Here is a 24,580-nt window from a genome sequence, read left to right on the forward strand (position 1 = left end):
GATAGAACAGTGGTGATGGCGCTCAACTTTTCAAAAGTCTTTAATACTGTCAAGCACTCCACGTTGTTTGAGGACATTTACTGCCCTCCGACCAAGTTTGAAACGTTGGATAATTAATAATACTCCAGTCGCACGTGGAAGTCCAAGTCCCTTAGAGTGAAACCGTGAGTTCCCTAAGGTGATATCTCCGGAACTGTTTAACCTCTACCTCTCCAGTATTCCACCCCCTCCAGACGGCATTATGATAGTAACGTATGTGGATGATTGTGGCTGACATCTGTAAATGTCTTAATGTCTGTAAATGTCAAAAGCATCCTATACCATATCGCGTGATACAGAACTGTTGCGAAGTACGCCAAGATTTTTCATTCGACATTATGCATGTATGTTCACAAGGTCCCCAAATCCTTGAATAGACCTTGTTGACCACATATAATGCAATAGGTCAGTCTGTGGTAAGTTAAGGGGCATCATAAGTGCAACACTATGGAAAAGTATTCAAATCTCTCAGAATGCTGCTCTGAGAACTGCAACAGGGTGCCTCCTCATGTCTGCAGGAGACCCGCTACATGAGGGGACAAAGATTCTTAAATTACAGCAACACAATTGCGTGCTCTCGTTGCAGTACTTGCTCTGGTGTTACTGTGAGAACCATCCTAATCGCCATATTGTGGATAAAGAGTTTATTTTTAATACATTGCCCGGATTTTGTGCTTTTAAGGGATTTTTTTGGTTCGACATTTATTGTCCTTTTTGGGACCTTATAAAAATACGAATTATGCAATTAATTCTAATTAATATTTATCATAATTTAGATAAAATCTGTTTTTATTATCTTTGTTATATCGGGACTTTGTTTTAACTAACAATTTAATTGAAATTTGAAAAAAAAGGAGTATTTATTTAAAATTTAGTTTGTGTTTCTTCTGTATGGTATTTGTTGTGTGTTTCTTATGTATTACGGCTTTTGAGGCGATTTATTAACACAATAACGTTTTGTGGCTGGACCGGTGATTTGATTATATGTCTGGTCCAACATTTCCAAAAGTGTACGTTGTCTTGGCTTTGATATACCGGGTGAACCAAGTTTTACTGTTGCGATTGGCGATGGTTTTTCTTGTTTCTTGCTGGGAGTTAATGTTTCACAGGCTCTATCTGTGGCAGCCACCAACATTTGATCAGTGTCACTATCATCCGATATGCTTAGATCTATAGACGTCACTTTTGGCGGTGTTTGATTTGAATTATTCTCAGCTTCGGAGGATGTCGAAGCGAATACATCCAGACTTTCCTCTAAGCTACGTTTTGCATTCAAGGACGTGCTTGGCTTTGGGGAAAGGGATTTACTAGGCGTTAATGCTTTGGGTTCCTTGGTTTCAACCTTTGATACAGTTGGTTCATTATTCGGGTTGCTTTTTTCCTGCTGACTACGCTGAAAACATACGATAGATATTGAAGGAAAAAGAGAACAAAATAATGTATCTTTTTAGAAATAAAGCATCATGAAATGAAGTTGTATAATGGAATGTAGAGTAAATATGTTATTTATTGTTATTGGTTATATATAGTTGAATATGAATATTATATTCTACAATTTTGAAACCCTCTTAAATCATGACTTTCGTACGTCTGATGCTTGGCAAATGACTGTAAATGTGTGAAGTATGTTTCATAACGCAATAGTACTTAACAACTGCAAAACTAAGTGTTTCAAAACGTCACAAGTACGCATTTTTAACGCAGGTAAAAAACAAACATGTATCATTTGTATTGCTGATGCTTTTTCGAGGAACAATGCATGAGTGTGCAACTGAAATATTTCGACGAATTTTAAAAAATACAAAACAACTGACGGTAAGGTAGTCAGCCTAATTTACATATCTTGCACCAAATAAGTCTCTCCATTCTTATATATCTCAACGTCCAAAAAGACGGAGGTATATAGGAAGGAGTCTCCCTTTAAAAACGCATAGAAAATAAATGTTGTCCACGTAAGACCTATGGAGCTCTTATATATGGCGAAAAACAAAAATGTTTTACGATCGATGAATCCGAGTTTCACCCATTCAGAATTCGCGGAATGTTAGCATATTCTATATAGTATGATAAACATTCTTTAAAATGAAGTGTTTTAGGAGGGATCCCATAATATCGACCATTAAAATTAATTTACGTGGAAGCTGTGTTGGCATCAATGTAGAAAAATAGGTAAAAATGGGTTGAAGCCAACAAGTTTTTTTATGCTCCATTCCGATTTCTGGCTTAACCTTACATTTTATAGACATATGCCCAAAGAAAGACTCAAAGAAAGCTTCATGGGCAATATGATACTAGTGTATCATTTTTCGATATATCCACTACATCCACCTAAAATTGATGCTGACATTTTGAAGCCGGAATTTCGGGGTTTTTTGAATTTTTTTTTTTAATAATCCGGACGCGCAACAAGATAATATTCCAAACTCATAATAGGATTATAAAACTCGTGATTTTACGTTGTTTATGGCTTATCTCATGAGTGTGCTCCTTACAGCATCCTAGTAATTGGAGTCTAAAGTCCAATATTTGATGTGTGATTTTTTTTAAAAAACCTATTTTTAGCGTTTAAAATTTACAAGTGTCATTCAATTTCCTTTGTACCCCGCGTGAATTTAGTTTTTTTACGCGACGGATCTAATGAGCCCATCCGCGATCGAATCCATCCACTAAAACCTCGGATATAGATACCCTGAAAATAGGAAAATCAGCAAAAATTTATTTTGACAAATCCGCGTACCAAACCGCGATTTTCTTTAAATTTTTTTACGTAAATGGAATCCTTTATACGCGATTACAATATTTGCGAAAACGCGTGTCATAAATTACAGAGATTCGCGAGTAATATAGGATTTTTACCAAAAATAGAAAGTGGAGGCACATCCGCGGTTCTTGAAGAATCTGATTGAAATATGTGTAGATGAACATATTTTTGATGGGTGCTACTGAAACCGGATGCGCATCAAAATCGCATGCAAATTGCGCGATTTTTACCCACTTTAATGTTTATTGCATTGTGTGATGCAACTGGCGGCACACTTTGACCGCAGAGTGAAACATCGAAATATGCATAAATATTGAAAGAGATTGATTCGCTGTATCCAAAAACGGATGCGCATCAACTGATTTTAACTTATTCGCGAATAATAGGCTTTTTAATTTACACATTTTTTGAATGATTGTAATTTCAATATTACTCTTAATTTCCTATCCTTATAAGTTATCACAGTAAGCAAATAAGCTTTCACGATGGTAAACCATATTTCTTGATGAAGTATTGTTGTTGTTGTTGTAACAGTTCGGTTGTATTCGGAAGCTCTTTCCTGAAAATTATTAAGGAAGAATGGAACGAGAAAAGAAAATGGAATATATTATTAATCAGTTGTGTGAATAGGATTTGATGTTGGCAATTGAAGGAATTGTGCTACTTCAATTGGATGTGACCACAAATCAACAGGGGTTAGATTTGTGGGGGCGGACGGACAGTTGAATAGATGTGAAGTATCGTGAGGGCTCTGATGGCAGGAGGGGCACCTGTTTATGGTACCAGGAACAATGCGTTCTCTGTAGGAATTGAGAATGCTACTGTAACCAGACCTAAGTTGTGCCAGTATGGAACGAGTTTGCCTTGGAAGAAGCCTCTCACTATCCGAAATTGCTGGAGGATGTTGATTTAGGACTTTATTGTTTTTGTACACACTTATGGCTTCGGAGACCGCCCGTTGGTGCACAATGTTCAGGGAGTCCGTGTAAGACAATCGGTTGACGTCCGATGGAATGACGTCTTGGATGTCATCACGGTAACACCTGAAGTCCTTACGGATGCGTCTAGGTGGTGGATCTTCCATCACTACGTGATGGTTGGGGTGACTCGGCTGATGACTAGCCAGCAGGAACTGTCTAGTCAGCAACACATTATGTTGCCTGACTGACAGCATCCTGGTCTCCTCATGAAGATGATCTACCTGTGACATCTGGACGCAACCCGTAGCAATTCGGAGAGCATTATTTTGCGTCGTCTGCAGGATTCTCCATTGGGTGTCACTCAGGAAGGAAGTCCAAACCGGGGCAGCATAATTGAAGACAGACCGACCGATGGCCTTATAGGTCGTTATTAATGTCTCCTTATCTCTGCCCCAGGAGGTGCCAGCTAAAGCTTTAAGGACTTTGTTCCTGGATTTCACTTTCTGGTTGATGTAGGTGGCGTGCGAAGAGAAGTGGAGAAGATTGTCGAAAACTACCCCAAGGATCTTTGGACTATGAACAGTGGGGATACGCCTGCCTTCGACAAATACATCAAGCTGGTTGTTAACTTCCTTCGTCCAGGAAGTGAATAAGGACACTGAGGACTTTGTAGGGGATAGCTGAAGATTGCGCTCCCGGAAGAAATTTGTGATGGTGGCTAGGTAGTTGGAAATTCTAGCACTTACGTCGTCGATGTCAACACCAGATGAAATTATGGTGCAGTCATCGGCATACGACACCACCGAAATATCTGCTGGTGGAGGAGGGAGATTAGCAAGATAGATGTTGAATAAAATGGGGGACAGTACTCCACCTTGGGGTACTCCCATTTTAATCTTGCGGAATTTGGATTTTTGGCCTCGGAATTCAACGAAGGCTTGCCTACCATTAAGGTAATTGGCAATCCAACGCTTGGCGTCATTGGGAAGGGTGGAATTCATGACGTCAGAAATCAGCATGGAATGGTCGACCGTGTCAAACGCCTTGGACAGGTCAAGCGCTGCCACAATGGTCCGTTTGGGTGGTCGTAGCTGATTTAGGCCGTTCGCAATCTTTGTGGTTATCTCTTGCAAAGCCGTGGTTGTGCTATGAGCTTCCCTGAAACCATGTTGGTGGGAGGCAAGGTGGAAATGCTGTTTCAGGGATGGGAGCAATAGGGACTCTAAAACCTTTGCTACTGGTGAAAGCATGGAGATCGGGCGGTAGGATTCCCCATTTGTAGCGGATTTGTCTGGCTTTAGAATAGGAATTATACGAGCCACTTTCCAAACGTCTGGAATTACCAATTGGGAAATTGATAGTTCCAGGACCTTTGTCAAGTAGCTCAAACCTACTGCTCCCAACTTCTTTAACATTACCATGGATATGCCGTCTGGCCCAAGGGCTTTAGATGGTTTGGATTTGGAGATAATTCTCTCGACTTCACAGGATGTGAAGGAGATGGGCTGCAAATCACGCTTTAGTGACTTGCATCTCCGGAAAACGGCTCGCCTGGACCTGCTCTGCGAAGATGGATGCTCAATGAATTGGCGGCAGAACTGTGTTGCACACTTTTTGGCATCGGAATATGTAATGTTATTGAAGGCTATAGCAGGGAGATTTCTATTCTTGTTGGAACCAGATAGACTTTTAATTGTGGACCAAAGTTGCTTGGAATTAATTGTGCAGTGGTCGAGATGTTGAATCCACTTGGAACGCCTGTGTTCGAGAACCAGGTTCTCAATTTCCGCGTTCAATTGCCCAATTCGTTCGTCAGCTGGGTCATCGACACGTATTTGATCGCGCTGTTGTGCCAAACGGGATGCCCTGGATGGATAATTTGGTCTCATGAGAGGAATTCTGCCCGCTGGAATAAAGCGTTTTGCCGCTTTGAGGATTACTTCCCTTAGTGTTCTCTCACCCTTTCTGGCACATGAGGGCGGCGGCAAGTGACGTAAGGAGTCGTCAATGAAATTCGTGAAGCCATGCCAGTTGGCTTTGTTGTAGTACACGAATGTGCGCTTGTCGGGCTCAACGAAATCGCTAGGTTTCTCCACTGTGACCAAGATTGGAATGTGGTCGGAATTTAGCGCGACTTTTGTTTGCCAAGATGCGAAAGGAAGGAGCGAGGGACTAACGATGGAAATGTCCGGAGAACTCGAGCATCTGGCTGTAATTCTAGTGGAGGATTCCTCATTGATGGATGCGAAGTCGGATTCGTCTATCTGGTCCGCAATGAGAATACCGCGTGGATCGTTCGGCAACTGGGAGTGCCATATCTCGTGATGAGCATTGAAATCGCCAAGAACAATTCGGTTATCCCCTTGAAGCAGATGAATTATGCTAGGGTGATAACTTGCCCCAATGCTGTTGACGGGCGGAATGTATACATTGATGATCTCGATATCAGAATCATCGGAATGAACTGAGATGCTCATGACCTCAAGGAAAGGATCGAAACGGGGGGGTACAGGAGGCGGCGTCAGAGTGTATCTGACGTCTCGCTGGATGATAAATGCGAGGCCACCTCCATGATCCCTTTCCCTATCTCGTCTGATGATGTTATAATTCCCTGAGGACGAGAGGGAACAATTACTGGTCAACTTCGTCTCCTGGAGAGCAGCAATTAGGATGTTATTGTCGTGCATGAAATTGGTGATGTCAATAACCTTATTCCTTAAACCATTGCAGTTGAACTGCATGATTTGGAATGAGGCCATCGAGTCACCACCCTGCACTAATTGCTGCTGTGGGTGCCTTTGCTGAGACTGTTGGATGGAAGGATCACTGCTTTGCTGTTGTCTGGAATGGAGATTGGCGCGGTTCACTGGATCTGGATGACTAGGCGGAATGCTAGCCGCACTACTAGCGAGGGCACTAGTAGGGGTACTACTGAATGACAAACTAGTCGGAATGCTAGCTGTAGTACCACGGGAAGGAATAGCAGGAGAACTAGCAGAAATACTAGATTGGAAACTAGTATATGTACCAACAGATGGAATAGTGGTACTGGACGAACTGCTAGTAGAATAACTAGCTGGAATATGGCTACCATTAGATGGAATATTGGAGCCGGAACGAATACTAGTAGAATAACTAGTAGATGCACCACTGGATGGAAGTGTGGCACTGGAAGAATAGCTAGTTGAATAGCTAGATGCGCTACTAGTTTGGACACTAGAGCTGGCACTGCTGGATGGAATACTAGACGGAGTGCTAGTCGCAGTACTGGATGAATACCTAGCGGAAGTGCTAGTCCTTGCTGCACGGATGTTGGAGCAGCACGCGGCTATGAACCTGGGACTCCAGTCCCTGTGAGTACGCAAGGTGGTACATCTCCTCATATGGCACCAGTTTTTGCAGCCATTGCACTTAACGGATGTTATATTTTCCCAGATTACACCTCTGCATACTGAACAGATCCATTGAACAGGCTGAACAGTTTGCTGCGAGCGGTTGGAATTGCTCTGAGGTGCAGGGGACGGCGTGCTCGATGTTGTTGGCTGCTGACAGCAGCTGGCAATGTATCGTTGTGACCAGTGGCGGTGTGTGGTGAGACCTGAGCACCTCCTCAGGTGGCACCAGTTTCTGCAGACGTTACATCTAACGGACGGTGAGTTTGTCGCAATACGCCTATTGCACACTGAACAAATCCAGATCGATGGACCGGGGTTTTGCTCAATGCCGGCTCGAATTAGAAGGATGGCGAGCAAAGTTGCCGGCATATTTTGCTCACCTGTGGAAAAAACTTCCGGTTGATACAGCTGTCGCTGGGTTGACAATCTCTGGCCGGGATGTTCCCGGGTCGTTCCGGAGCGAAGATCCAATTGTCGTGGGAAGTATTGTAGTACACATTAGTTATTGTATGGGATTTTAGCGAAATAGTTGGAGAACTCCTAAATATTTTTTTTTAATTTTTCGAATCAAACCTATAAATCTATAAATTTGGTATCATATTTTTATACGCATTGTCTAGATTCCGCATATATTTTTTAATTTATTTGTAAGTGTTTGTACGGACTCTGGGACAGGATAATTTGGATTTTCTTAAAATTTTTTGTACTATTTGTTTATTTTCCGCGAAAATAATAATAGATTTAATAACTATTTAAACATCTACGAATAGATATGGAATGCTGTTAACGATTTATGCATACATTTTCTCATAACAACAAATAAGATATTTTTAAATATTTTTTCTTTATATGAGAATAAAAACCGCCATAACTTTTGCGCGCATCGTCCAATTTTGTGAACGCGAACAGATTTGAAACCAGAATTTTTTTCTTAACCTCTATGCCAAAAATTGTAGATGTGCTCGCAAAAAAATTGTTTAATTTTTTTCAAATGGAATTGCAAAGGATTTTTGTTTTTCGCCATATATCTCTCAATATGGAATTCATTTTAATGGTTTCTTCAGCATCTTCAAAATATGGACCTTAAAACGCATTATAAGATATAAGATAAGATATAATGTATCATCCTCTGTTATTCCTATCTTTAATAAAACCATACCGATTCAATGAAAATAAGAAAATATTAATTTTTAATAGCACATATGTATATAAATCTTTGTGGTTATTTTGATTAGCTATAGACTAGAATGATTTGTATAAAATATGAATCATAAAAATTATAATATCATAATATATTCTGCAACTTGGTTGCTGTGGTTATGTGGTCCCGCTTGTAAACTAAAAAAATCTATTCAAATAACACCTATGTATCATCAGATTCAATCAACGAAATGAAATAAACAACAGAAAGCATTCTTCACCTGTGGGGATGAAAACAAATCAAGAACAATTCTACAAACTTATTCTACATACTTACAAACAAGTGATGATATAGGCTTACCTTCAATTTGTCCAATTCACTGTAGATAAATTTATACAATTCATGACCGGATAACTTGGTGGCATGAAACTTTTTCAATACCATCCATAGCTCTTTGATGAGTATGTTATTTTCAATGAAATAGGTGTGCATTTTATGGACTTCATCGCGCAACTCTTCATTGCCAAAGGTAAAGTAGACCAATGGTCGACTGGTTATTGTACAGGCCATAAGTTGTAGTAGAGCTTTTAGATTGGCATCACCACCAAATGCTCCACAGCCCCAATTTCCTGAGGCAACCCCCGGGGCCGTGGTACTCAGTGGGTGGAAGAATCCCACATACGCCTTATTCAATTCACGCAACATTAACTCTTCGCGATATTGATGTGAAGATTGATGAAAGAGTAAAGCATCGATGGCCACAATATGACACATGCGACGACGTGAGCAATCGCGTGGTGTCATATCTTCATGATTACCATCCCATTGAAAGGTATTGGCATAACCACTATAATTGCTATAACGCTCACAGCCCACCATTACCAATGCTTCAGAGGGTTTCAGACATTCAGTGAAAAGTTTCGATACAATTAACTCTGGACAAATAACAAAACGTATTTCTTCTTGGACACATCCGCCGCCCAAAACACCACCACCCAGAAATTTATTGGCGAAATCGACTTGTAGCAATCCAACACCCTGGTCCTCGATAGTACCAGCGGAATTAATGTGCAACGGCGTCACACCCAAAGGTTTACTGGATGCCGACCAATTTGGTAATTCTGTTAATGGTATAATACGTCGTTCAAATGTAACACAGCCCGTTGGCACGTTACTGCGGTCATTTTCCTTTGGGCACACTCGACGAAAATAATGACAAATACATTTGATTTTTTCCAATACTGCTGAACCAGATGATTGGAATAATCGATTAAAATTAATGTCTGGGAAGGTACTATATTCCGATTTCTTCTTCAGCGTATTTCGACGTGGATATGTGCAGAGAAATGCATTTGCCAGTAGACATGAAATTTGTTCCTGTGTCAATGTTATCGCATGACATTTCCCCTGTTTAAGCAAAGGTATTGGCGCCTGCACCAACTCCGGCATTCTCAAAGCCAAACGTATAACACGCGGCAATAGGTCTTCAAAGAACATCCGTGACTCATCTTCATCTAACTCTTCTTCGAAGAGTTTATGTAAAGCACGAAAAGTCCAATGACCCTCATATTTGGTGTTATATGATAATATAGCAGCTTCCAAACCTCGTGAATTCTCTATAGGTCTCAGTAGGGCTTTTTCAATCATTTCCCAACGATTCTCTATGGATGATGTACCATCTTCGCCAACAACGGGATATTGCGATTTATTCGAACACGGCAGTCTTACATGAAATGCATCCCATTTAGGATGACTTTTCAAAGGCTTTGGTGGTATGTTATCGGGTTCCCTTATTGGGAAATGATGTAGCACCGTATGTGTGTCAGATGGTTTAACCGGTGTCAAATGATCCAACTCAAATGGATCTAGATTTCTATAGATTTCATCCATGCAACAGCCACGCCATGTTGTATCTTCATTGTGACCTGGAATCAAAACATCTATAAAAAAACAGGCAAAGAAAATCAATATCACTCTCACCATTATCGGCATTACGGCCTGAATCTTCCTCACCATCACCCAACATTCGTCCACCACACTTGACCGTTGCCACCGTTATACGTCTGCAATTTAATGCAGAGGCAAGTAAAGTTTGTTGGAATTTAAGCAAAATGTTTACTAATTGCTCAGGAATGTGTTTTAAAAATAAAAACTCCTCTTTGGCTGGCACATCACTTATAAATATTTTAGCCGCATAAAATAGAGATGTGTAGTTCGTTCGTTTGGTTGAAGGATTCACCAAAATGAGCATATGAACTAATTCAGAGTAGTGGGAATCTATTTCAGGCCCATATCATGGTGGAATAAGAAGATGTAAAGCCAAAAACAGCTGATCTTCATACCAGTTGTCAAAATGCGTTATTGTGAATAAAATCACATACAAAATGTAAACAAGCAATTCAGAGTAATGCATTATTGTGAGCAAATTTGACGTTTGACATGATTTGATGTAACACCTTCTTATTCCACCATGGCAGAATAACAAGGTAATCTCATTTGAAAAAACCGTCCTTGAGCTGCCAAATACAACACTGCATCGAAACAATATGAAAGTTGTTGTTGTTATTGTATGTCAATTACAATAAAAACAACACACTGTTTACGTTTGGTCCCGGGCCACACTACAGTAATTTCACTGAAATTTTGATACGAAATTATGCGTCTCTAGATCGGGTTCCATAGTAGAATAAAATCATAAAAATGCTCTAGTGGGGAATCCGAGCTAAGAACGCCTAATTTGATGAAATTTTTTAATGAAATTCATACTAGTGTGGACCGGGACTTGTGTATAAAAATTGTTGGAACAGAAAAAAATATATGGCCTGTTCCCGTACTTTATAAAGTGGTAAAAGTCGTAAACGATTTTTATATAAATTTTGTGTAAGGGAACGCAAAATGTGTAAAAGTGGTAAAAATTGTAAAAACTTTTTAGTTCTGGAACAGAGCTACATATATATGAATATTTTCGTAATTTTGGGAAAAATTGTCTACAAAAATGGCAAGTCCCAATTTACATTAGGCGAGTTTACTTGCGGCAATTGTCAGTTTGTAGGTGAGAGAGGGTGCTGAGAGGCAAAGGGTTACCATATGCCTCACCTCTCTCTCCAACAAAATGACAATTGCCGCAAGTAAACTCGCCCAATGTAAATTGGGACTAAGCAGTGTGCGCAAATGAAACGGACATCACGGTCAATGTGAAAACTAGCTAAAATATCTATGTATTTATGTATGTAGAAGCAGATCGAAATTGTATTTTTCTGTTTCTCGAAAGTAAACTTTAATATCTTTGTATGGTCATTGCAGATTTTAGACAAAGCCAGTGGTCTCCGTATAAAAGATAAGAAATCAGAAAAGGCCTCATGGGAATGTGAGGAAACTAAAGATTTCTCCAACGATGAAAGAACAAAGGAAATAAAAAAGCATGTTACCGCTTCATACTTCCTATAGTTTGACAAAAGGATGCAGTAAATATGCAAAAATTTCTTTTACAGACTCAAGTCCGACCAATCAGCAAATATGTGTGTCAACGCCCGGAACATGTAGAAGAAGATATTAGTGGCGACGGTCAATTCCGACACATATAACACCAAGCAAATCAATCTCAATATTATACAAAAACCTCAGAGAATCAAGTCACTATTAGGAAATGGATTTCTGCTAAGAGCTAATTTTTGTCCCCCAAGGAAATGTTTAGTTACGAACCCTCTTTGGATAGTGAAGCCAATGAACAATTGTGTTCCGATGGAATATAGAAATTAAAACATGGGTTCTCATTAATGCTTAAAACGTGTTTTTTATTAATTATTGTACTTTTCTACTACACAGAAAATTAAAATTACAACTATATGGCTTGTTTCCGTACTTTATAAAGGAGTAAAAGTCGTAAACGATTTTCATATAAATTTTGTGTACGGGAACGAAAAATGTGTAAAAGTGGTAAAAATTGTAAAAACTTTTTAGTTCTGGAACAGAGCTATAAGATATATGTATATGTATCTATTTTGTGTTTTAAATGTTCCTGCGGACAGTAAGAGGTTTCTCCTTGTAATATGGAGCGTTGTGATTGGGGTTGACTTCGCTGGGAATGCTCTTCCGTGCTATTTATTTGAGATGTGTAGTCTTAAAACTGCGTTGTTTCAGTTATTGCTCGTGCATTGTAAAAGTATTTTGAAATGCTCACCGTTGGAAAATCTACTCTTAAATGCACAACAGCGACGTTATGGAATATGATGCCTAAAGTGTGTTCTACACGGCATGTATTTTACATATTTGTGCATACCAGCTGTCACTTATTAAAAATCTGAATTTTGTACACATGGTGTGAACCATACAGAAATTTCAATGCATCAAAGTGTTATGTCCATGCATATGTATATTTTTCGAATAGAATGCGCTCTATTCTCGTCTGTACAACCAAAGGTAAACAGCTGTTTTGTTTGTACGCGATATAAATAAAGAAAACAACAGAAAACGAATGAAAAATAAAATTTTGCCGTGCAGAAGGAATTACATATGGGCGAAAAAAGTGACAGTTGCTATGCATGAATATGTAAAAAACATACCGTGTAGAAACCCCATAAGAGATTTACAAAGCAACTGATGTTTTGGAAGTTAGCCATAGTCTTCCGCTTTTTATACTATGTTTACATTGACGAAATCCACTCGATTTCAACTGTCAATTCCATTGCTCAAACGTCAAATGAAATCCACTCGATTTCAGATGAGTTTTCATTTGACGTATACACAAAGGAATTGACAGTTGAAATCGAGTGGATTTCGTAAATGTAAACATAGTATTATACCCTCAGTCTTTACGTGCCCATCGAAATAATGGTTTTAGACCCCAGGTATGTTTGGACGAAATCCGTTGCAGACAATTTGGAGTCTATTCTTAGTATAAGTTCGATGATGGACAATATTGGCACCTTCCGGTACCTCACCCAAAAGTTAAAAAATGTCACTAAAATGATACACGATATATCTCTTGAACGAAAAAAGCAAACAATTTGATCCAAACTATGGATATTTTGTACAAATTGAGTTTAACTTCTAAAATTGTCCATATCGGGCTTCTTCTTAACGTCCACCACAAAAGTTCAAATTTTTTATTGAAGACCAGTTTAGGTAGGGTCTGTCAGAGATCCTTTGGATATTTATACCGATGCTGTTACTTGTGGAGCGATATTATGTTTTTCGTGTGTATGTTCATGCTTTCTGACGTAGTGGTCCAAATGCTCTAATTTATACGTTTACCAACTGAAAGTACTGGGCGCGATATCTGTCGAAATGAAACTGGGAAGTGTTGTTTTTCCCGGGGAAAAATAATATAATGTTGTAGCCATAATTACAGTGACTACAAACTCTTAAATTTTCGAGACGCCATATTCCATCTTGGAGTCATTTCCTTGTAGGATTATTATTACCTTTTGGTCATTATGTCAGGAAGCAAGGACATGCCCATATTTGAAAGAAATATTACGATGTGCAGTATCAAATAAACTGCATTTAAGGAAAAATTTTGTGTGGAGGTACTCAAAGGATTGAAACGATATAGTCCATACCTGATCTAGGCCCGAAAGAAATACTATTTTTAGACTAAGTCAGTTGATCCGTTCGAGAGTTATCTTGCGCACCAGCTAGATAGACGGACGATCATGGAGGCTATACACATTTAGCTTTTAAGTGAAGCTGGAAAAGAGATGTTTTAACCTCTGTAAAGTTATAAATCCGCAACCAAATTCATGCTTTGTCACGGCAGCTAAAGTGAAATTGATCAATGCTTGGAAAAATATTTCGAGGACCAGCATTTGGACCAAATCGGCTGATCCGTTCAAGAGTTATTCTCCAGCCAGATAGACGGACAGCGCTAAATTGACTCCCATCTGCCTGAAATTTTTAAATTAAAAAAAAATTTATTAAATTGGTTTGGAATTTAAAATGTAAATAAACCTGACATATGTATGTACATATGTATATTTTAACATATACATACAAAGTTTGTCAAAATCATTTTGTCAATGAAGGGACGGCAAAGCGAATACAACTCTGTAAGATGTGAGCGTGAGGTTACCTTGTATCATGGGCCCATACCTATATACGGACATATACCCAGAACGTGCGTGGTGAAAAAAGTGTGTGGTGCACATTAATTCCGCTAATATTCTTACTAGGCGTTTACACAAGATAGTTTGTCTTCAAATACAACTCGGATTTACTAACACATACATACATTTGTCGGCTGTCTCTCAGCTGTCCATCACTTTTTCACAGACAGTAGGGTTAACAAATTTTTGACATTTTTTGTAAAAATGTGTGAGCTGATACTTGAAATGTGTTGAGGACAAAAAAACATGAACAAAAACAAAATATGTGAACGGAAAACGAAAAGAAATCGATGATTCTCATTTATAATTTTACAACTGTTTTTGCAGTTGTCTGGACGCCTACGTAACACAGGCAAGTTCTGGGATTTTGACAATCAATACATGTCCTGGGGCTGGATTCTTGTTCTATGAAAAGTTGAAATGAAAAATATTTGCTTTATACAATTTTTCATTTGACATTTATTTCTTTTATAAAAGTTTTCATTTCAAATTTTCATAAAACAAGAATTGAGCCCCTGTATTGTGTAAACGCAGGGTTATGAGAACTACCGAAATACGTCGAGCGTATACTTTTTGTAATACCCCGGTTACACTATTGAAGGTTAACCCACTGGGTTTAATAGATCCAGTGGGTTAATCTTTGCTGGTTACACCTAGCTTTTCGAGGATATAAACTGTCAGCTGATGATTGTTTACGTATACATACAAAATAATTAAAAAAGTCGTGCGTAAGTCGAAGGCAAGATCTATTTAACAGGTCACGTAAGTAGCACAAATACAACTCTGTTTTGGCCAAAAATTCTTTAATATGTCAAAATGTTTGTTTACGTTTTCATACAATTTATTCACAATAACAAAAAAATTGACAGATTGAAACCAATCAGCTGGCCTTTTTACGCCACTTTATTTTTTCATCTTGGTCGAGGTCACACTAGAGAGTTTCATTGAAACAATTTCATGAAAACAAGGGTTCCTAGGTCGAGTTTCACAGTAGAGTGATATCATAAAGTTGCTGTAGTGGGGAACTCGATCTATAAATACCTAAAAGTTTCAATGAAACCACTCTAGTGTGACCTTCGACTTACACTTTCACAATTTCTCGTATGAGATATCGTCCCCTCTTTGCTCATATTGGAATATTTTACACACAGGGATGTAGTTTTGTATCATGGCATCAAGCGTACTTTTTGTTAAAAAAGTGTCTAATGAAAAAAATAAATAATTTTATGATTTTCAAATAACTTTAGATTTATTAACTCCATAAAATCTCATGCGACCAATCGTAAACGTGTAAAACACGACAAACTCTGTTGCAAAAGCAGTTGCAACTTTTGGTACTTTTTGAGTAGAGTTGGATTTTCTTTGCATAAATACCGAATACAACACTGTATTTTTGGAGGATTTGTGCCGGATTTAAAATAAACCCAGCCGTGAGAGGATTTAATTTTTGTATGGCAAATCTGGTCAGATTTGATCAGATTAAGCAATAAATCCTCATGAAGTGGGTTAACCCGGCAAAAAGCTGTAGTGTAACCGTGCTATAAGTTGAAAAAGTTTAACTTTGACAGAACATTATTGTTTGTATGTGTGTGTGTTTTGTATTTTAAAAACAAAAGCCCAACAAAACATGAAATACAATTCATTGCAAAGGAAAATCATTTGTTTTACGAATGAAAACATTTAAGTATGTTTTGGTCGCGGATTTTGTGTTTTAAATGTGATTTGGGACTTAACGCATTTGGGTAATACGGACGCTCAGAGAGCGTTGTTTTGGTATAAGAAGGTGTAGCGCCAAAAACAGCTGATCATCATACTAGTTGTCAAAATGCATTATTGTGAATAAAATCCAAGATCTATTTAACAGGTCACGTAAGTAGCACAACAACAACTCTATTTTGTCCGAAAATTCTTCAATATGTCAAAATGTTTGTTTACGTTTTCATACAATTTATTCACAATAACAAAATATTTGACAGATTGAAACCAATCAGCTGGCCGTTTTACGCCACCTTTTTATTTCATCATGATAAAATCTCATGCAAAATGTAAACAAGCAATTCACAGCAATGCATTATTGTGACCAAATTTGACGTTTGGTATGATTTGATGTAACACCTTCTTATTCCACCATGGTCCCGTCGTTATTTAGGTTTAGCAGTCAAACGTTTGAAAAATGTAATGGTGGAATAAAGGCCTCGACACATAAGAAGCATGGCATTCTTGCTTAAGTCATATCTGGTAAATGACTAAAGACCAAGTTCGACGTAATTCAAATGTGATTCTGAAATCTTTTTATTAGGTCGAACTTGGTCTTTAAGGCCTGCGTACATAAGCTGCTCTGCCCCATTGCCTTGCTTTCCTGCTTCATTTTTGACATAATAAAAATAAAAGAATAAAGAAGGCCGAGGAAATTTCGAACTGGGTTGCCCTTTTCTTTTTTATTCTTTTATCAGAAGTAAGCAGGCAAGGCAGCTTATGTACGCAGGCCTTTAGTCTTTTATCAGATATGACTTAAGCAAGAATGCCATGCTTCTTATGTGTCGAGGCCTTAAAGCTGAAAACACATCTAACGTTTCAGTAAAGTTAATTTGGGAGTCATAATATATATGCTTGTTCCAGAATCTACACCTTTTTACTACAACAATTTTTCTTTTATAGGAAAAAGTTGCAGATTCTTAAGGCCTAGGTACATAAGCTGCCTCGCTGCTTGCCTTGCTTTCCTTCATTTCTGACATAACAAAAATAAAAGAATGAAGAAGGCCGAGCAAATTTCGAACTGGGTTGCCCTTTTCTTTTTTTATTCTTTTATCAGAAGCAAGCAGGCGAGTAGAAACACAATGAAATACGCCGCTTTTTCACGCTCAGTTCTACCTAATTTAAATGCTGCCTAATTCATTTGAATTAGATAGTACTTGGCCTTTAGTCTTTTACATGAAACTGTGCGTGAAAAAAGCGGCGTATTTCATTCTCAGTTTGAGCCTGAAAAATGCGGCGTATTTCATTCTGTTCACACCTTTAAGGTAGAAACACAATGACTTTTGTTGCTTGCTTCACACTCAATTTCATGTAAATAAATAAAGGCCAGGTACTACCTAATAAGCATGAATTTTTCAAGGCCTTGACACATAAGAAGCATGGCATTCTTGCTTAAGTCATATTGATAAAAGACTAAAGACCAAATTCGACCTAATAAAAACATTTCAGATTCACATTTGTATTAGGTCGAACTTGGTCTTAAGTCATTTACCAGATATGACTTAAACAAGAATGCTATGCTTCTTATGTGTCGGGGCCTTCATTGTGTTCTCACCTTTAGAGTTCTGGAACAGACCAAATATCTTTTCGATAACTTCGCAAGTAAAACGTACTTGTAAAACCTTTTTCAACTCGCTCTCTTGTACATACTGAACAAGTTTGTTATGGAACAGCATTTTGTAAAAGTTTTTACAAATTTTTGAGTTATCATACAGAGCTATTTCTGATAGTCTATATCTACATTAGGCAATTTTCCCTGCTTCAATTGTCAGTTGTGGGAGAGAGAGGTGAGGCATATGGTAATCCTTTGCCTCTCAAAACCCTCTCTCATCGACAAACTGACAATCGCCGCAAGGAAAATTGCCTAATGTAAATATGGGCATAAATGAATAAAAGAGCACGGGCAACATAGATCGAATTTTTCTTTATTCTTTTATCGGAAATGACTCCCAACTTTTGGTATGTTCTGATATGAAGGATCTCCTTCACCTCCGCTCTCTCCCAAAAGCTGTGAAAGTTTCGCATGAAATTCTCAACGTGTGGCTTTAGAGCAGCTATGAACAAAGCAGTACTCTAGCGTCGATTCATGGCACAAATACTACAGTCACACATACAGTATCGGCCATGGTTTAATAAGAAAGGTTAGCCAAAGCTTTATGTCAATTTAAATTTTTTCATTCGAGTATGCCTAAAACTTCAAAACAATATAAACAAACTGTGTATGTGTGTGTGGTGTTTGAGTAATATGCCAAACAATTTTAAAAACAATCGAATTCAATGATTTTTAAAATTGTATTTAGACCATTTGTATGGAAGAAATTGGTGAGATTTGCATTGAAACTATCAGTTTATCATGTTCACAACTCGATTATGTGGAGAAAACTTAACTCTTCATTCATTTTTCGGTGTTTTTATAAAATGCTCAAAAAATGCATTGTAAACAAACCCACTTGTTGCTTTTATTTTGAAGTTTTAGGAATTCAAGAAAAACAAGGTTTCTATAGATTTTTTTCATTTAAATCTACCTCTTTACTTATACCATGGTATCGGCCAAAAGTAAAGCACCCCCTCAGTAAATTTTTTTGAAATGATACTTTTTTTATGAAAACTAAATTATAAATTTATATTTTATTTTTCTTTTTATTTATTTATATCTTTATAATTGGAAAATACAAAAATAAGGAATTCAGAATTTAATAAACAAAAGTTAAAATTCAAAAAATATTTTAGGTCGCAAATATAAGCGCACAAAACTAAAGCACCCCCCCAATTTGAGGTACAACAAAAACTATTGAAATCAATATTTCGTTGCGTATCCTCTATTCTGAATGACACAATCACATCTTTTTGGTATAGAAGATACTAAATTATTAATTACTGCAGGCGAAATAATTGATTTTCGGAAATTTTAGCTTGAATCCTCAAAATACCGAAAATCGGAAGGAACCGTTATATGGAGGCTATATCCAAACGTGGACCCAGGTTCACGATTTTTGGTGGATATGTTTTGTGACCACTAAGAACCCTAAGTACCACATTACAGCTTTCTGACGTAGTGGTCCAAATGCTCTAATTTATACGTTTACCAACTGAAAGTACTGGGCGCGATATCTGTCGAAATGAAACTGGGAAGTGTTGTTTTTCCCGGGGAAAAATAATATAATGTTGTAGCCATAATTACAGTGACTACAAACTCTTAAATTTTCGAGACGCCATATTCCATCTTGGAGTCATTTCCTTGTAGGATTATTATTACCTTTTGGTCATTATGTCAGGAAGCAAGGACATGCCCATATTTGAAAGAAATATTACGATGTGCAGTATCAAATAAACTGATTTAAGGAAAAATTTTGTGTGGAGGTACTCAAAGGATTGAAACGATATAGTCCATACCTGATCTAGGCCCGAAAGAAATACTATTTTTAGACTAAGTCAGTTGATCCGTTCGAGAGTTATCTTGCGCACCAGCTAGATAGACGGACGATCATGGAGGCTATACACATTTAGCTTTTAAGTGAAGCTGGAAAAGAGATGTTTTAACCTCTGTAAAGTTATAAATCCGCAACCAAATTCATGCTTTGTCACGGCAGCTAAAGTGAAATTGATCAATGCTTGGAAAAATATTTCGAGGACCAGCATTTGGACCAAATCGGCTGATCCGTTCAAGAGTTATTCTCCAGCCAGATAGACGGACAGCGCTAAATTGACTCCCATCTGCCTGAAATTTTTAAATTAAAAAAAAATTTATTAAATTGGTTTGGAATTTAAAATGTAAATAAACCTGACATATGTATGTACATATGTATATTTTAACATATACATACAAAGTTTGTCAAAATCATTTTGTCAATGAAGGGACGGCAAAGCGAATACAACTCTGTAAGATGTGAGCGTGAGGTTACCTTGTATCATGGGCCCATACCTATATACGGACATATACCCAGAACGTGCGTGGTGAAAAAAGTGTGTGGTGCACATTAATTCCGCTAATATTCTTACTAGGCGTTTACACAAGATAGTTTGTCTTCAAATACAACTCGGATTTACTAACACATACATACATTTGTCGGCTGTCTCTCAGCTGTCCATCACTTTTTCACAGACAGTAGGGTTAACAAATTTTTGACATTTTTTGTAAAAATGTGTGAGCTGATACTTGAAATGTGTTGAGGACAAAAAAACATGAACAAAAACAAAATATGTGAACGGAAAAGGAAAAGAAATCGATGATTCTCATTTATAATTTTACAACTGTTTTTGCAGTTGTCTGGACGCCTACGTAACACAGGCAAGTTCTGGGATTTTGACAATCAATACATGTCCTGGGGCTGGATTCTTGTTCTATGAAAAGTTGAAATGAAAAATATTTGCTTTATACAATTTTTCATTTGACATTTATTTCTTTTATAAAAGTTTTCATTTCAAATTTTCATAAAACAAGAATTGAGCCCCTGTATTGTGTAAACGCAGGGTTATGAGAACTACCGAAATACGTCGAGCGTATACTTTTTGTAATACCCCGGTTACACTATTGAAGGTTAACCCACTGGGTTTAATAGATCCAGTGGGTTAATCTTTGCTGGTTACACCTAGCTTTTCGAGGATATAAACTGTCAGCTGATGATTGTTAACGTATACATACAAAATAATTAAAAAAGTCGTGCGTAAGTCGAAGGCAAGATCTATTTAACAGGTCACGTAAGTAGCACAAATACAACTCTGTTTTGGCCAAAAATTCTTTAATATGTCAAAATGTTTGTTTACGTTTTCATACAATTTATTCACAATAACAAAAAAATTGACAGATTGAAACCAATCAGCTGGCCTTTTTACGCCACTTTATTTTTTCATCTTGGTCGAGGTCACACTAGAGAGTTTCATTGAAACAATTTCATGAAAACAAGGGTTCCTAGGTCGAGTTTCACAGTAGAGTGATATCATAAAGTTGCTGTAGTGGGGAACTCGATCTATAAATACCTAAAAGTTTCAATGAAACCACTCTAGTGTGACCTTCGACTTACACTTTCACAATTTCTCGTATGAGATATCGTCCCCTCTTTGCTCATATTGGAATATTTTACACACAGGGATGTAGTTTTGTATCATGGCATCAAGCGTACTTTTTGTTAAAAAAGTGTCTAATGAAAAAAATAAATAATTTTATGATTTTCAAATAACTTTAGATTTATTAACTCCATAAAATCTCATGCGACCAATCGTAAACGTGTAAAACACGACAAACTCTGTTGCAAAAGCAGTTGCAACTTTTGTTACTTTTTGAGTAGAGTTGGATTTTCTTTGCATAAATACCGAATACAACACTGTATTTTTGGAGGATTTGTGCCGGATTTAAAATAAACCCAGCCGTGAGAGGATTTAATTTTTGTATGGCAAATCTGGTCAGATTTGATCAGATTAAGCAATAAATCCTCATGAAGTGGGTTAACCCGGCAAAAAGCTGTAGTGTAACCGTGCTATAAGTTGAAAAAGTTTAACTTTGACAGAACATTATTGTTTGTATGTGTGTGTGTTTTGTATTTTAAAAACAAAAGCCCAACAAAACATGAAATACAATTCATTGCAAAGGAAAATCATTTGTTTTACGAATGAAAACATTTAAGTATGTTTTGGTCGCGGATTTTGTGTTTTAAATGTGATTTGGGACTTAACGCATTTGGGTAATACGGACGCTCAGAGAGCGTTGTTTTGGTATAAGAAGGTGTAGCGCCAAAAACAGCTGATCATCATACTAGTTGTCAAAATGCATTATTGTGAATAAAATCCAAGATCTATTTAACAGGTCACGTAAGTAGCACAACAACAACTCTATTTTGTCCGAAAATTCTTCAATATGTCAAAATGTTTGTTTACGTTTTCATACAATTTATTCACAATAACAAAATATTTGACAGATTGAAACCAATCAGCTGGCCGTTTTACGCCACCTTTTTATTTCATCATGATAAAATCTCATGCAAAATGTAAACAAGCAATTCACAGCAATGCATTATTGTGACCAAATTTGACGTTTGGTATGATTTGATGTAACACCTTCTTATTCCACCATGGTCCCGTCGTTATTTAGGTTTAGCAGTCAAACGTTTGAAAAATGTAATGGTGGAATAAAGGCCTCGACACATAAGAAGCATGGCATTCTTGCTTAAGTCATATCTGGTAAATGACTAAAGACCAAGTTCGACGTAATTCAAATGTGATTCTGAAATCTTTTTATTAGGTCGAACTTGGTCTTTAAGGCCTGCGTACATAAGCTGCTCTGCCCCATTGCCTTGCTTTCCTGCTTCATTTTTGACATAATAAAAATAAAAGAATAAAGAAGGCCGAGGAAATTTCGAACTGGGTTGCCCTTTTCTTTTTTATTCTTTTATCAGAAGTAAGCAGGCAAGGCAGCTTATGTACGCAGGCCTTTAGTCTTTTATCAGATATGACTTAAGCAAGAATGCCATGCTTCTTATGTGTCGAGGCCTTAAAGCTGAAAACACATCTAACGTTTCAGTAAAGTTAATTTGGGAGTCATAATATATATGCTTGTTCCAGAATCTACACCTTTTTACTACAACAATTTTTCTTTTATAGGAAAAAGTTGCAGATTCTTAAGGCCTAGGTACATAAGCTGCCTCGCTGCTTGCCTTGCTTTCCTTCATTTCTGACATAACAAAAATAAAAGAATGAAGAAGGCCGAGCAAATTTCGAACTGGGTTGCCCTTTTCTTTTTTTATTCTTTTATCAGAAGCAAGCAGGCGAGTAGAAACACAATGAAATACGCCGCTTTTTCACGCTCAGTTCTACCTAATTTAAATGCTGCCTAATTCATTTGAATTAGATAGTACTTGGCCTTTAGTCTTTTACATGAAACTGTGCGTGAAAAAAGCGGCGTATTTCATTCTCAGTTTGAGCCTGAAAAATGCGGCGTATTTCATTCTGTTCACACCTTTAAGGTAGAAACACAATGACTTTTGTTGCTTGCTTCACACTCAATTTCATGTAAATAAATAAAGGCCAGGTACTACCTAATAAGCATGAATTTTTCAAGGCCTTGACACATAAGAAGCATGGCATTCTTGCTTAAGTCATATTGATAAAAGACTAAAGACCAAATTCGACCTAATAAAAACATTTCAGATTCACATTTGTATTAGGTCGAACTTGGTCTTAAGTCATTTACCAGATATGACTTAAACAAGAATGCTATGCTTCTTATGTGTCGGGGCCTTCATTGTGTTCTCACCTTTAGAGTTCTGGAACAGACCAAATATCTTTTCGATAACTTCGCAAGTAAAACGTACTTGTAAAACCTTTTTCAACTCGCTCTCTTGTACATACTGAACAAGTTTGTTATGGAACAGCATTTTGTAAAAGTTTTTACAAATTTTTGAGTTATCATACAGAGCTATTTCTGATAGTCTATATCTACATTAGGCAATTTTCCCTGCTTCAATTGTCAGTTGTGGGAGAGAGAGGTGAGGCATATGGTAATCCTTTGCCTCTCAAAACCCTCTCTCATCGACAAACTGACAATCGCCGCAAGGAAAATTGCCTAATGTAAATATGGGCATAAATGAATAAAAGAGCACGGGCAACATAGATCGAATTTTTCTTTATTCTTTTATCGGAAATGACTCCCAACTTTTGGTATGTTCTGATATGAAGGATCTCCTTCACCTCCGCTCTCTCCCAAAAGCTGTGAAAGTTTCGCATGAAATTCTCAACGTGTGGCTTTAGAGCAGCTATGAACAAAGCAGTACTCTAGCGTCGATTCATGGCACAAATACTACAGTCACACATACAGTATCGGCCATGGTTTAATAAGAAAGGTTAGCCAAAGCTTTATGTCAATTTAAATTTTTTCATTCGAGTATGCCTAAAACTTCAAAACAATATAAACAAACTGTGTATGTGTGTGTGGTGTTTGAGTAATATGCCAAACAATTTTAAAAACAATCGAATTCAATGATTTTTAAAATTGTATTTAGACCATTTGTATGGAAGAAATTGGTGAGATTTGCATTGAAACTATCAGTTTATCATGTTCACAACTCGATTATGTGGAGAAAACTTAACTCTTCATTCATTTTTCGGTGTTTTTATAAAATGCTCAAAAAATGCATTGTAAACAAACCCACTTGTTGCTTTTATTTTGAAGTTTTAGGAATTCAAGAAAAACAAGGTTTCTATAGATTTTTTTCATTTAAATCTACCTCTTTACTTATACCATGGTATCGGCCAAAAGTAAAGCACCCCCTCAGTAAATTTTTTTGAAATGATACTTTTTTTATGAAAACTAAATTATAAATTTATATTTTATTTTTCTTTTTATTTATTTATATCTTTATAATTGGAAAATACAAAAATAAGGAATTCAGAATTTAATAAACAAAAGTTAAAATTCAAAAAATATTTTAGGTCGCAAATATAAGCGCACAAAACTAAAGCACCCCCCCAATTTG

The 24,580-nt window shown here is 37.2% G+C and overlaps 1 protein-coding gene across 1 annotated transcript; it reads right to left on the reverse strand.

Annotated features, from left to right (window-relative positions):
- Positions 1–800: 800 nt before the first annotated feature.
- Positions 801–10,522, reverse strand: Parg (Poly(ADP-ribose) glycohydrolase). Its single transcript, XM_073974296.1, has 3 exons — positions 10,237–10,522; positions 8,617–10,181; positions 801–1,432 (listed from the first exon to the last, which is right to left on the reverse strand). The coding sequence occupies exons 1-3, from the start codon at positions 10,505–10,507 to the stop codon at positions 959–961; spliced, it is 2,310 nt and encodes a 769-aa protein (XP_073830397.1). The 5' UTR covers positions 10,508–10,522; the 3' UTR covers positions 801–958.
- Positions 10,523–24,580: the final 14,058 nt, after the last annotated feature.

Source organism: Musca autumnalis, unplaced genomic scaffold (genome assembly GCF_047663935.1).
Source record: "Musca autumnalis isolate F117 unplaced genomic scaffold, ASM4766393v1 scaffold_3, whole genome shotgun sequence".
Classification (NCBI taxonomy): Eukaryota; Metazoa; Arthropoda; class Insecta; order Diptera; family Muscidae; genus Musca; species Musca autumnalis.

Bases quoted from the DNA above. Each gene is read 5' to 3' on its own strand.
- Parg (XM_073974296.1), bottom strand. From the start codon at position 10,507: ATGCTCATTTTGGTGAATCCTTCAACCAAACGAACGAACTACACATCT. The intron at 10,182-10,236 runs GTGAGAGTGATA...TTTTGATTCCAG, and splicing joins AGGCCGTAATGCCGATAATG to GTCACAATGAAGATACAACA. The intron at 1,433-8,616 runs GTAAGCCTATAT...GTATGTTTTCAG, and splicing joins GTGAATTGGACAAATTGAAG to CGTAGTCAGCAGGAAAAAAG.